The sequence below is a fragment of the Cupressus sempervirens genome, chromosome 4, assembly GCF_028749045.1.
Source record: "Cupressus sempervirens isolate cs-2001-9-10 chromosome 4, ASM2874904v1, whole genome shotgun sequence".
Classification (NCBI taxonomy): domain Eukaryota; kingdom Viridiplantae; phylum Streptophyta; class Pinopsida; order Cupressales; family Cupressaceae; genus Cupressus; species Cupressus sempervirens.
Window position 1 is genome coordinate 415,244,685 of NC_143121.1, and position 15,667 is coordinate 415,260,351.

The 15,667-nt window shown below is 34.7% G+C and overlaps 1 protein-coding gene across 1 annotated transcript in view; it reads left to right on the top strand.

Moving 5' to 3' along the window:
• The window catches only part of LOC149561809 (phosphoribosylamine--glycine ligase-like), an 89,901-nt gene extending 80,619 nt beyond the window's left edge, over positions 1-9,282 (top strand). The window contains exon 4 of the mRNA XM_089825333.1: positions 8,576-9,282. Coding sequence (XP_089681459.1) covers positions 8,576-8,986 — 411 coding nt within the window. The 3' untranslated portion in view covers positions 8,987-9,282. The remainder of the gene's footprint in view (positions 1-8,575) is intronic.
• Positions 9,283-15,667: the final 6,385 nt, after the last annotated feature.

Sequence of the window (15,667 nt, forward strand, 5' to 3'; positions counted from 1 at the left end):
GATCTACACTTAGGATTTCATCCTACATCCCTATTTATTCATTTTATTACAAAATAGGACACAACTGCCTTAAGTCATGATTTACAATAATTCCCACACATTGATCACACATCTATCAAATACACAGCAGTTAGTCATTTGTTGACTTCTCCAATACACATCCAAAACTTTCAAAAATCCGTTCACCTTGATTATTGCAGTAATTAAGAATCACCAAAGATCATCCAACTATGTCATCATGACACTGGAAATCACGAACATCCACTCCAACCAATCAAATCACAACCGCTCATTGATTTGGCATCACCTGTTCATTCTTGCTCAAACATTCTTCGCTTATTGATCTTCTGCAACCAAAACATACATGTTGCGGTAGTCCATTCTTTCAACAATCATAGAATATCACAGACAATCAAGTCAAGATAAATATACTATGACCTCGTACGTGAATCAACAAGAATTTGATTGCCCAACCAAGTCATTCACTGGTTATCACTGTGTGTTCTTCGATTTGCTTCTAGTCTATCCAACTGTACTTAAATCAATCATAACTCAATTCAACTGTCTCATAAACATGTGCAGTCATACTGAATGTCATTACAAACATCCGTTTAGACACCAAATTCATAATGTAAACTGACTGCAACATCAAATTCTACCAAGCAGTATATTAAGAACACAGTCAATGGGCAAATAACCAAGTTGACATCAATGACAACACAATAATTGATCTTCCTGCCATCAAACCTATACCAAACCTTAGACATCATCACTGCATCACTTATGCCAACAATCTTCCCCTTTGGCATTGATGACAACACCAAAAAAATTGATAGCATCTTTCATATGAACCACTCCCCTTTAACTGGTACATCCTTGTTCTTTTTCTTATTCTTCCTCTTACCATTTACTCTTTCTCTCCCCCTAGAGTAATGCTCCTCTTCTTATTCTCTCCACCTTTGACAACAAGCCAAATGTGCTGCAAAAACATCAGTTGCTGTAGAAATAAAAACCATCTCTTCTAGACTTCTCCTCCTAAGGAGTAGTCTCCATAACATCAACCCAATCAGTAAGATATGCATTAAGCTTATTGGATTAATGCTATCAACAACGTCTTAGTTATAATCAGGTAGGGGAATGACCCCTAACCTACCTCTTAGATACTTAAATGTATCCATAGGCAATGAGTTTGTAAAGATACCTGCAAGCTGCTACTCGGTCTGTATGCATTCCAACTTTACCTCCTCCTCCTATACTTGCTCTCTTAGGAAATTATACTTGATTGAGATATGTTTAGTCTTTGAATGCATAAGAAGATTCTTAGAAATATTTATTGCATTGGTATTGTCACAGTAAAAAGTTTCTAGTCTAGTTACCTTTTCCTTAGTAACTTCCAAGATTTGCTTCATCCAAGCAATCTGTTTGCTATTTGATGCTGCTGCCACTTAGTCTGCCTTTGCGGTAGATTGTGATATGGAATCTTGTTTCTTGCTTGTCCAAGTCACTAATATTTCACCAAGAAAAAAAGCACATCCACTTGTGCTCTTTCTATCATCAACATATCCTGCCCAATCTGCATCAGTAAATACTCTCAAAGAGAAATCATCATTTTTTAGCATATCATAAACCATAATTTGCAGTCCCTTGACATATCTCAGTATCCTTTTCATTGCTACCACATGAGCCTTTTTGGGATTAGACTTTAATCCTGCAACTATCCCAAGTGCTTGTGCAATATCTGGTCTACTATGCACTACATAATGCAATTTACCAATCATTGGTCTGTAGCGAGTCGCATCTACTGCACTTGACTTATCATTATTGGACAATTTACATCCTGTTACCGTTGGTGTTCCTACTGTCTTTTAATCCTCAATTCCAAAGTTATTCAATATCTCCTTCATGTATTTTGACTGACTGATAAAGATACTATCTCTTAACTGTGAAATTTTCAACCCAACAAAGAATTTGACTGGTCCTATCATAGACATTTCAAATTCTTTCATCATTTCCTTTGCAAAAGCTAAACTCATACTATCATTGCCTCCAAAAATAATATCGTTTACAAACACTTCAGCCATGAGTGCCTTACCTCCACTAGCTTTTAAGTAGACAATACTATCCTCACTTCTTTTAATGAAATCAATTTTAATCAAGTAAAAATGTATTAAACCTGATAACACAATTACATGAATGACAACACAATAACTGATCTTCCTGTCTGATGGAACCCAAAAAATTTTCAAATCAATTTAAACAATAATAGTCTTGAAGAGAGTTTTTTTTTTTTATAGAGCGGAAAATGATAAGCAAGGCTATATATGAGAAATGTCATTACCAATGTTCAGAGCTTGATAGAAATGTATTGAATTGGCTGCCATCAGAGACCCGTGTTTTCACACAGTTTTCTGGAAGATGTCATGGTGCTTAGCATGTTTTATAATAGTGAAAAGATGAATCCTACAGTTATAGGAGAAATTATCATCACGGTATGCCAACAGCTAAAGGATAGGTCGAGGATCATGTCTGATATAGCCTGTACACTTTCTTGTATTGCTGATGATGTACTATGAAAGCAAGACTTTTAATCCTTGGAATCAGAAGATACATATAACCACCTCTGGTTGTAGACTGGGTAATACTGTAATCAGAATGTTCATCAAATTTTGTAGGTATTTCAGTGATTCTCTGTGAGGTTGATAATTGAGAGTTTGTATTCAGAAATACATATGAAGGGGTTTTTCACCAGATAGCAAGCGTATATGTGAGATATACAGCATGAATGCAATAAATGATGCATAGTTGCAATATTTGCCAAAATAGTGCAGTGAAGTCATGATCCTGATAATAAATTTATCTTTTGAAGTATTGGATTCCATTAGCAGTGAACTTTATGAACAGTTTGTATTGATTCAGAAACCAAAAGAGTATAAAATGTCTGCACAGAGTTCAGAAATACAGATAATAATCATGCCAGTCTCCTGTCAAAGCTTCTATCTAGATAATGCTCCAAACAAAGTTGCAGGAACTCAAATCTTGCCCACAATTGTGTCTCTGCTATATATATGGTGCAGCGATCCCAGTCAGAGAACATAAGTGCAGACAGTAATATTATTATCATGCAGGCTTGATGAGAACAAGATTTCGAGTCCACCAATGAAATGAAGTTCCTGTCTCACATTACATTGGAGTGTGCAGTATCCTCATATCAAATTGGTTAAGATTTGGAAGTCGTGTTTTCACAATCCGCCAAGTAGTTATCATCGTATTACTGTATATGCGTGAAGCTACGGGAGTTATTTGAAGGCCTAATGATTATGTTTCAGGAACCGTTGAATCATGGTTTTTTGTGTTAAATATTGCTAATCATTGATAAACTTATTTTGATTTTGTGTTCTTGCGCAGGTCTGGAGAATATATGCTGAGGAAAAGGAGGTATCGAATTAAGCGTATCTAGGCGGCGAGCGTATGAAACGAGAAAGACTATTTGCAACCCAAGCACAAGGAGGAGTTCCGCACAATTCACCCCATCTGTGTATTCTCCCATTCAAATGTCCGCGGGATTGAAGGAATCACGTCATCACCGTTGGAATCACGCAATAAGAAATCGCAGGAGAGCCGCCAGAATTCCATAATAATGTTTTCCAACTATAGCAAATACCGGTCACGGGAGTGCACATCGTCTATGGCAAATTAATCACTGTGCAAAGGCATGAATACTAGATTATTATCGCATGAATGAGTGCATGGAGAGGGGTCCTGAAGTGGTTTTTGTAAACATATAATCTATAATATGATGCTAGGATGCACCACCAGCCAAAAGACGCACCAGCAGTACTTCCGATAATGACGAATAAGTGATAGAAAAGATGGTATCTCAGATCCAGCGGGAGGAGCATTGAGAGCATCTGAAGTCATTGTATCATAGTTCCAAGAATCACGGCGATTCATGCGATTCACGCGATTCGGCGATTCGATTCAAGCCAAACGATTTTTTGTGAATCGGTGAATCGAATCAGCGATAAAGGGTTTGTGAAATAAGTTACTCACTAAATTTCAAGGGTTTTTTAAATTTTCTGATTCATGGCCGATTCGATTCCGATTCATGGTCGATTCACGATTTGATTCGGCCTTGCCGATTTCGATCTGATTCCGATTCTTGTTACTTTGCATTGTATAATGGGGTTGATTCACGCAAAGTTATGTTGGAGAGGTTATTTTATTTGATCGGATGCAAAAGACTCTGCATTAACACCAGTGGGAGATATAAAGCAAAGGCGTTTAATTATATTTTGATAAATTTAAAACACATAAGTTTTCAGTATCTGTTAGTTTTATTTATGAAGAGACACAAGGCTTCGAACGCAACTGATGCCTTTTGGACATTTATAAATATATGTAAAGTAGAACCAAGGAAGAGACAACAACATTCAATTTTCATATTTGAAACTTTTTCTTAGCCTGTTTTATGATATGTTATATCTTCTCATCGGCAACGGAGTGACTTGTTGAACCAAGCTTGTGGATGGTGGATTTTTGAGTCAATCTCATTCGGTCCTGATATATTTGCTGTAGATAGATCATCTTTAGGGAGTGTCTCTACTTTTAATTTTTCAGGCATAATCTGTAAGCACATTTATTTTATCTGCATTAGAGTTTAACTCATTATTAAATTGTGTCCTTTATAAATGTCTTTTATTTATATTTTATAAATATTTTAATATTCAGAATAGTGGACGGGATCATTATTGCATTTTAAATTTGATAATCATAAATATTGTGAAATAATTTATTATTTCCGTATTTATGTCTAACTTGTCTCAGTAAGAGTTAAAGTGCATTTTAGACTTATTTAAAATTGCATTTAAATAATCGATCCATCGCGTCTGATTATTAAAATTGTTTATAATTCAAATATATTAGATTTTATAAAGTTGTACGTTTTAATTGATAATTTTGACTCTATTGCCCATTTAATTAGGCACTGGTCTTTTACTCCTGATTCATAATCCATATGCTGGCAATTGTTTAATTTCTTGCCTTTGAGAAAGTAATATATTCATATGATGCATTAAGCTATATTCATACTTTATTTAAAACATTATTTCAATCATTTATTTTTGTTCTCAATTCATATATCACAAGTTTAAAGTTATTCTATATTTCTTGCCATTTGGAAATATTTATTGTGTTTGTGCTCTGATTGATCTGTTTTAAGTGTCTTGGATCTAAGTGTTTCATCCAAGATTAGGTGCACCCGCCTCGGTCTTGCAGAGCCGGAAGCGCAGGGTATTTAGATCACAATTGATTGATCCCGTCAAGTTGGCCTTAACCAGTTGGATATCCCAGCATCGAGCAGGCAAGGCTTGTAGGATTCCAATCTGCGGTTTTGGGAACCAACACTGTCATCAAACATGTAGCAAACCATAGTGATCATCACTGCATCAGTTATGGTGACAAACACTTCTAAAACACACCCAATCAACTCAAAACCAACAACAAACCAAAACCCAGCACACCACACTGAAAATCTGCAAATTCACGTCATAACACACTCAAAATATTCATCTCCACACTCACCACACACACCCAAAAATTTTCAAATTCTGAACTACTTTCGGCAATCAGCTCGAGTGGATCTTCCTCCACTGAAACTGATGCCCCAATTGAGGATTTTTGTCCTCGAACCAGCAGATTGTTTCCCTGTAATCACTCCAGCAACACTTGGTTATGTTCCCAATACAAAGATGATAAAATGAGAGGTAAATATGTCCATATAAATAATGAAAGAGAAGATTAGGGAAACAAGAATTTCAAAATCCCTTTCCCTCCCAAAACTCATTCTCCCCATTAGGTTTTCGTTTAAATATATTTTGATCTCTTGTATCTCCCCCTTCTAGTCATCTATTTTCCTTGCCCTTATAAAATGCTTACATTTATAAAACCATATTCTTTTTGCCCTTATGCTTCCATTTTTCCAAGGCATACACTAGCCTTAAGAAAATGCACGGCCCCCTTCTAAAAAATGTTCGACACGAGGTCCATTTCTGAATGGCTTAGAAAGCAACATTATAAAATATTAAAAAGCCCATTCATAAAATATTTCTTCAAAACCTTCAAATTCACCAAAGACATTAATAGAGACTACACTGCTGAGGACTGGTGGTCAGCTGGCTTACTATAAATAGTAAGTACTTCATATAGGTCCCTGTTCAAAGCAGAAGCCTCTAGAAACTCCTGCACTAACTCAACTAGGACACAAAGTCCCTTAACCCACATCACTTAACCTATTGGGACTCAGAAATATACTAATGGACTGTCTATCTGATCAAGTGTATAGAGGGGACATTACAGTCCTCCCACCCTAAAAAGACTGCTTGTCCTCAGATGATTGCAACTCTTGATGCTGCAATATTTGCTCGTTCTTTTATGTAGCATTCTCCACTGGTAGGTTCTTGTCTGCTCCTTGAAATCAATCACTGCCTCCAGTATCAATATTACTTTGCCTCCCTCATCCAAAGGATGCTTCTTTGCTGAGGCTACTACATTATGCTTGAGTGACTTTTTAAGGCAAGGTACATGGAAGACATTATGCACTTTGCTGCTATCTGTTCACTCTAATTCATAGGCAACCAAACCTTCTGACAGTGAATGGTCCATAAATTCTTGGTTTAAGCTTCTCAGTTCCACTTTTCTTGAGAGTAGACTGCCTTTAAGGCTGCAATCTCAGGTATACCTTGTCTCCTACATCAAATTCTTGCTCAGTATAGTGCTGATCAGGATACAACTTCTGTTGATTCTGTGCACGTTGTATGTTCTACCAATATAAAATCTCTAGCTCTAGGCGCTGTAGTATCTCCAAATAATAAATCAATGAAGCTGGGTTCATATCCATACACAGCCTTGAAAGGAGACATCTTTATGGACATGTAATAGGTGTAGTTGTTGCAATACTCCCCCAAGTGCAACCACCTAACCCACTCTTTCTGCTGTTCCGAAACATGGTTGTGCCAGTGACATTCCACCAATTTGTTGACCATCTCTGTCTGACCATCTGTTTGAGGATGGTACCTAATTTTAGGAGTTGATGCCACATAATTTGAACAATTCCGGCCAAAACAAGCTCATGAACTTGCTGTCCCTGTCACTAATAATAGTCTTTGGTGTTCCATGAATTGTAAATATTTCCTCGAAGAATAAATCTGCCACTTGTATAGCTGTATACCCTGTTGAAATGGAAAAGAAATGAAAAAAGTTTTTCCCACCTGTGCACCACCACATAGATACAATCATTCCCTTGCACCTTTAGAAGCCTTGTGATGAAATGCATCAAAACACTCTCTCACTTCCAAGTAGGAATTTGTAGGAGCTGCAGTAAACCAGCTGGGTAAGTATGCTCATTTTTATCTTATTGGAACTTACTACATTGGCGAACATTCTTGAGAATATCATCTTTAATCTTTTTCCATGAGAACCTCTCATAGATCTGCTTATAAAACTTGCAATAAGCAGGATGACCAACTGTTCGATTGTCATGAAATGTTTTTAAAATTCTGCTCCCCGTAGTAGATCAAGGGACTTGAGCTTAAACTAATAAACTTACTTTCAGGCACCAATAATATCCTCCTTTTATAGTAAATGATCTGTTCTCTTACCTCATATCTACTGTCCCAAAGAAAACCATCACTAATGCTGTTTGCAAGTGGACTCTTGGTATATTCAGCAAGTGGAATCACAAAACTATTCTTTTAAATCCGTAGGCAAATGGCACTTGATGGCACACAGCACAAATCATAAACTATGTCAAACTAGCGGGAACTCAAAAGAAAATGACCAAGCGGGCAAAAATGTGGAGGTCACCAATATGCAAAGGGATGATGTGTGACAAGTTTATAACATGCAGGAGGCCCAAATTGAGCTAAAAAATCAACACTAACAGACTGCAAACTTAACTGCCGGCAAAGTTTTGCCGGGGTACCAACAAGAGTCATCTTGGATGTTTCTTTCTTGGTACCTGAAGATCTGAAATAGCTACCTCCTTAGTGGCTTTTTACTATTAACTTTTTTTATAATTGTTTATATAATTTATATAATTATCTTTTATCAAAAAATAAAGCACATTCTACCTTAGTTGCATAGGTCCTTGGAAAGGTATATTGGGAAATATTCTTTTCAAAGGGATGAAAATGGAAAGCTTAAAATCAATGCTTTGGTCCTACACTGAAGTTATTGGAAAATATAATGTGCAAGTATGGTTCAGTGACAAAAAATATATGCAGTTAAAACCCTGAAAAACTTAGTCATAATCTTGTCTGCAAGATTAATTGGAAAGATAAAACTGATAACAGGTTGTAACATCCAGTCAAACGTGTTTTAGCTGATGCCATTGATTATTTTATGGATTATAGTTTATCAAATCAAACATGATTGTGTTGATCTGTGACACTTAAATGAATCAATCTTTATAATGTCTCTTCACATAAAAGTTCTACATTTCTTACTTGTGCCCTTCTTTCTTTCTTATCTACTGAAATTGAAATAGGTTGTAAATCATCTCTGCAATTTTGTTTTGCAGGTTCTAATGGTGCGCTTGGAATCAGACTTGGTTCAGATTCTGCTTGCAGCTTGCAAGGGACAATTGAGAGGTGTAACGTTGGATTGGGCAGAAGAAACTGCCTTGGTGGTTGTACTTGCAAGCAAAGGATACCCAGGGAACTATGCAAAGGGTACTATTATTAAGAACCTTGAGGAGGCTGGGCTTGCAGCCCCAAAAGTTAAAATTTTTCATGCAGGAACTTCATTGGACTCAGATGGGAATATGATTGCTGTGGGAGGACGTGTGCTAGGTGTCACCGCCATAGGTAGTGATATAGAAGAGGCTCAAGAAAGGGCGTATCAAGCAGTTGATGAAATTGTTTGGCCTGAAGGGTTCTGTCGCAGGGATATTGGTTGGAGAGCTATCTCTCGATTGCCATTAGCAAGATAAAAGTTTTTTAATGTTTGTAATCATTCATATAATAGCCTTTGCAGTTTGCTGAGTAGGCAGAGTGAAATTGTTTTCTTTTACTTTATGCCAGATAACACCCCATGATGAGTTTCCTTTTCTAGAAATCTATTGGAAATCTTTGTGAATTTGATTAAGGCTAGATTTGATTGTGCCTATAAAATGGTTTGTATTCTTGATTATCTATGCCCTGATCTCACTTTGTAGCAGTCCTTTTTGCTAAGGCGTTGTAAATTTATTCTCCAAATGAATCAAAAACCATAATTTTGTAGTAACAACTTCATAACAATTGGTAACAGTTTTCTGCAATTTACTTTTGTCAAATTTCCATCCTTATAAACATGATCTCTACAGTGCCAAGAGAGCTTTACTTAGGATTTTCTTGAAGTTAAAATCTCTCATATATAATAGTATATAAAATATTTGTTCTCTTCAAAACGATGTAAAAACTCTGATATTGAGGAGCAGCTATGGGTTTCATTCCTTCTAGTATCTTATCTTCATGACATTGGCTTTCCTTGTGTTGAATTTGGTTCTTGGTGACCACTTAATTCGACATGCTATTAAATTCCTATGTGATTGTGTGCAATTCATTTATTCTTCATCTTGTTAATGACTACAGTGATGATTTGATCATAGGAACACGAATGATGGCATCCAAGTTCAAATTTATACGAAGTAGTTTATTTCAATTGTAAAAAATAGACTTGAAATAATAGATCAATAGTTCCTTTTCCATCCCATTATGGTATCTCATTCATTAAAATTCATCAACATTCATTATTATTATTATTATTATTATTATTATTATAATATTCTTATCATTACTTATTATTTATTTATTGCGAGAACATTATCTATTTGTTTGATCATAGGAACTAGAGTGGGGGTGTTGGAAGTCCAAATTTATATTATATAAATTTTCCACAAAATATAGTTGAAATTGTAGACAAATAATTATACTTTTATCCCATTATGATAACATTTTATTCATTATTATTTATCTGACATTCATTATTAATATTGTATTATTTATTACTGCAAGAACATTATCCATTGATTTAATTGATTAATTCTCATTGTACACTTATTATCCACGAACGATCAAATCATTTCTGCACTTGATATGCACAAGTTATACATTTGATTAATTATTAAATCTTAAAAAACCACTTTATCTAGTTAATTATAATACTGCACTTGATATGCACAAGTTATACATTTGATTAATTATTAAATCTTAAAAAACCACTTTATCTAGTTAATTATAATAATATATTCAATCTGCTTAATTATGCTCTTAATCTAGTAATGAAATTATTCACTACACCCTTGTACATAATTGTTTCTTGCAAGTTATCAGCTCTCCTCAACTTCCCTCAACTTCTTTTATGTATTAAGCCAATTCATCAACCACCATTATTAATCCTAATTATTTTAGTAAAAAATACTAGTACAAGAGCACTTGAAGATACAAAATCATCATAAGGTCTTAGTGGTTAAGACATGAGGACATGAAGTCTAACAATAAGGTCTACAAGATCATTTCCTAATATAATCAAGGTTTTGAAAGTCTATTGAAGGCATTAAAATTATTTTGGTAAATGTTGCTATTTAGGCCTTATGACTATGTTAGGGCTTCAAAGTATAGGTTAGGGGGTTTTGAAGTATTTTTATTCCATAAGGTCTTATGAGACCATGTCTTTGTAATAATAAGGGTAAAAGATTAGGTTCTTTAGTAGAGGAAGAGTCAAAAGTGCAACAATTTTAAAAGTTGTCAAAAGTTGCAAATGCAACTTTGACAACTAATACCTCCAACAATTGCCTAACTCAAAAGTTGAGGGAAGATGTATTGGGCCTATTTAGACCATCCTCTTGTTGAGGGTAATGAAGACTAAGATTTGGATAATTTCTTCAATATATTGTCTTGCTTTTCTAGTTTTTGCATTCCAAACATGTTTATCATACCATTTTACTCTTCTGTTGGGACTTGTGTGCGCCCTAACCACTCATGAGAAGTTGATACACTCACAGGCCTTTGTTCTGAAATAACTTTGGTTTTATATTTATTAGTTTTGTTGAAGTTATTCAAGATTTTGTGAAAATTGGTAAAACTCGACCTATGGTAACTAGAGAACGAACTAAAATGTAGAAAATCCCTTTACATGGATCTAATTGTCATCTTTTGCAAGATAATAGGAGAATGTGTATACTTCGTTTCCCTCCAAGTTGTAGAGAATCAAGCAAAAGTTCCCATGTGTATTTGAATGGTGAAAGACATGTAATTGTGTCTTAGATTGAGCGCAATAGGGATGTCACAGTTGAGACTAAGGATTCAGACTTGAAGAATTTTCTTGTATAGGGAACAAGTAACTAGGAATGAAGTAGAGTGAGTCCAAAGGGTGTGTGAATGATTGGTGGACCAAGGGAATGCAAAATTCTTTTAGGTTAGAATAGTGACCATCTTAATGGACACGAGTATAACTACCACTCTGACAGAAAACTATTGTCATACCTTGAGGGATGAATCAACAATTTCTTGCATGGGTCTAAGAATTGGTGAAGTGTTGAGATAAGAGTTTAAGATTGTCAAGGGAATATGATCCCTTAGGAAGGGATATGGGTTAGTTATAAAGCCTATTGTGTTTCCATTTAGTTCCATGGTTATTTTGACCTGAGAGATACTTTGATTGTTCTAAAATGTTTATTTGCATATTGAGATGCTTTGATGACTATACACTATTTTGATTACATGTATGATAGTTGGTAGATGTTAGATGACGTTGGTATTCAGTTTGATCATATTTGCATAATGATGCTAGTGATGTGACATGACACTTTATGATGACCCCTGGTTTATTTTGTACTTGGACTTGGACTATGCTTTATATTTGATCACATGAATATTATTGGATTCATTTTTGGTGTGCTTTTATGCCATGGATATCTCTCTTTTGTCTTCAATAGATATATACTCAAATGATTAATAATGATTTAATTTAAGTGCTTTATCATATGATTATATGTTGTTATGCTATACTATACCATTTCTATGCATTGTTGCTTGTTGGTGCTACTATAAAATGGGAACAAAACCAGTTGCTTGCAAGATCTACATAGTGTAATGTTCTCCATCACGTGACTATTTGTTTGCATGTGCTTCGACTATTTATATATTGAGCATCCACACTTGCACTGAACATGTACTAGGTACATTCACCCTAAATTTAGGATCCTAAGTGTGTACCTATATCCCTAGCAATGACACCAAGAGATCATGACCTTGACCATTCATGTTGAGCCAATGTCATCCCTGTATGTGCAACGTATCATTATTCTTGTTACTATTAACCCATGAGCATGTCTGTGCATTAATGATTTGCAACTGTCACATAAAATGTTAATTAAAATACTTAATTAATTGAGTTGGGAGAATTTTATTATTTGATTTGATTTATTTAATTTTCTTTACCAGCTAATTTTGTCATGATTGAATTCCAAATACTTGGAATTATCTAATTTGATTTGGGAAAGGGGCTAATTAGTCTATTAAGTGACTTTATAGTCTAATTTATAAATCACTTTAATAAAAGTATCTATATTTCACAAAAGTGAGTTTTAGTACTCAGATCTCACTTAGTGATTTAATGCATTTTATTTTTTCTATTAAACACTTTGGGAGAAATTCTTGTTTTCTATGTTGTGGGAGATTGGTTCATAGGATCTTTGAGAGAATAAACTCTTTGGATTCATAGTGGGATTCTCCTTTATTAAGGTTTCCATCATATTTAGAGTCCTCGCTATTTTATTATTGCACTTTCCAATTTTCAGCATTTGGTGAGAGGTAGGACTCTCACGTTTCTTTTTTATTTACTTCGTTTCTTCATGTACCATTTGTTGCTAAATGATTAGGAGTTGAGGATGAGTGTTCCCCTTTGTTCTCATGCATTTCCATAGCTCACCTGTTCAAGTGTGAGTATTTATGCATTTTCGAGTTATAAATTGAAAATTTTAGTAGTAATATGCTGTCAAGTTTTGCACATATGCTTGGAATGAGATTTTTTTTGATGTTTGAGTATAATTGTGAAGTGGGTTTTCGATTTCATTGAAATTAGAGATGTTATTTTTGTTAGCCTTAATTGATAATGTATATGGTAATGTTATGAATGTATATAAAAGAGTCGTATCAGTTGTTATGTTGTCATTGATGTCAAGTCTTAGTTGGCTAGACATTATGCTAACTTAGTAGAGTGCTATATCATTAGATTGATGAAGAGGATTTGAAGAAAGTATGTTGAAGATAGAATAGATAAGTATTGTATTCAATGAGCACTTGAAGGGGTTTGATAGTGATAATGCAATGCTAGTTTGATTTTTTTACAATTGTGTAATGTTGTAAAGTATTGAGCTACACAAGTTTAAGCAAGTGACAAGGTTAATGAAGGAAGGCTGTATTCACCGAGTGACTACAATATTCACCAAGCAAATGAAAAAGTAAGAGTAAATTCAGTATTGCTTGAACGATTCTAGTATTGATTGAGTACTATATTACTTGAGTGAAAAGATATGCTTGCCAAGTAATAACGTGAATAACAAGTTGAAAGAAATGTAATCTAAGGTTGACTTTTGAGGGAAAAATGAAAAGTTCAAGATGGTCAAAGACACAAGTCAAAGTTTGTTGCAAGATCAATGATCTTGAAAATTCAATAAGGCTTTGATTATGGAGATTAAAGAAAGATAAGGAAAAACATGAAGTTCTATTTTCTATATGGTCTAGTACATTGAATTTGAGATCGCCAATTGCGATTTAGCAACATTAGATGGAAGAATCTAGAAGCTTAGAGATGACTGTTTAAGGAAAAGATCAAGATAGTTTCAGGTTGCTGATCGTCTTTTTGATTATGTTGATTATGCTAATGATGTTGTTGGTGTTGTTGTGAATGCGAAGTATGTAATGCCCCGTCCATAGATTCTTGGAACAAAACGATAAAATAAACACTGAATAATTTTTCTAATAAGATAAGTTAGTTAACAACATAAAGTAACGAAGTGCAAGAATGAAACATCTAATCAAGATAATAAGATAGGTAACATGGCTAAATTCACATGTTCACTTACACAAGCAGAAGTCTTACAAAAATTTCAAAATATCCCCAAGCACCATGTCATAACTAAAAACCAAAGGTCACATTAATAATGAGAATACTCAAAGGAGATTTTTTTTAAAGCCTAAAGTAAAAGTTCCTAACATGGTTAAACATATAAGTTCATTTCCAACTAACCATAACATAATCAAGAACAATAAGTAGGAACCCTCAAATGGTCTTCCACGAGACAAGGGCTCAAGGTTAGAACCACTCATCTACTGGATACCATGATGAACCCTGAAATTTGGCTAAGTTTGAAATCCTAAAGCCCTAAAATCTGACGAAGTCTAAAATCTTGAGGCCTTGAAATTTGACTAAGTCTGAAATCTTGAAGCCCTGAATTTTTCTAGAATCTTTATCTTAACTCCTAGAGAGTTGAAATCTATCTCAAATGAATCAGTGCATATATAAAATATATCATAATCTTAAGTATAAGAAAGAAAAGTATGCCAACTTATACTTATATTTTAACACCCTCTAACTAATCTGTTTTGATCTAGGAAGATGCAAGACCCAAAAGGGTATCCAGAAGTAAAAGTCACAACTTCTCAACACACATCAAAATACTCATTATTTTCTATATGAGGAAATGACTTCCTAATCTCGTACGAGTCAAGATTGGCTTTAGTACGAGTTTTCATAAAGTGTTGTATGAGTGGTCTCTTAAGATTGTATGAGTCAACAAAGGTTTGTACAAGTCTTTGCATCCTCATACAAGAGATTGCTTGCCTCGTACGAGACTTTGCAGTCCCATACGACCTCAGGATGCTATGAACTCCCAAAGTCAAACCAAAAGCATGAAATAAAGGAAAACCTCCACATCGAGAAATACTAGATCCACATAAATCGAGGAGTGAACACTTGAGAGCATAAAAGTAAATATAACAACTTAAAATAAACTAATTTAAGGATCACAACCAACATCTAAACATCTAAAAAAAAATCCTCATAAAATACCATGTACATAAGCAACATCACAATTAAAAAAAATCACAAGCAAATAAGAAACCAAACTAAAACAACCGTGCTCATTTCCTCCCTACCATAATGATATCATGAAACCTCAAGGGCTCTAACCATACCCCCAAGCATGAATCTCAAACTACCAACAAGATTGTTGAAGTTTTCTCATGAGATCGTTCTTACCATTAAACCATCCATTAACATCATAAGAAACAAGGAACACCTAACATGCTAATCTACCAGCAACATCACTAATCCAAAGAAGTGATAAGAAGCCTTAACTAAGCAATGTGATACAACATCATGATAAAGGAATGCATCAAGTAACAAACTAAACATCATCTAAACATGATATCAAATCCATCCAAAGAAAAACATAAATCACAAGAGAACAGACTCTGAATACACCGAAGCACCAAGTGAACATCCATAATTGACCTCAAATTGGGAGTAAACCATCTTTGTACACTGGTCCCCAACAATGATATAGATAGTTATGCCTCCCAACCACGTGGTATCTGCAGGCCCATACCCAGCGTGGCCATGGAGATAA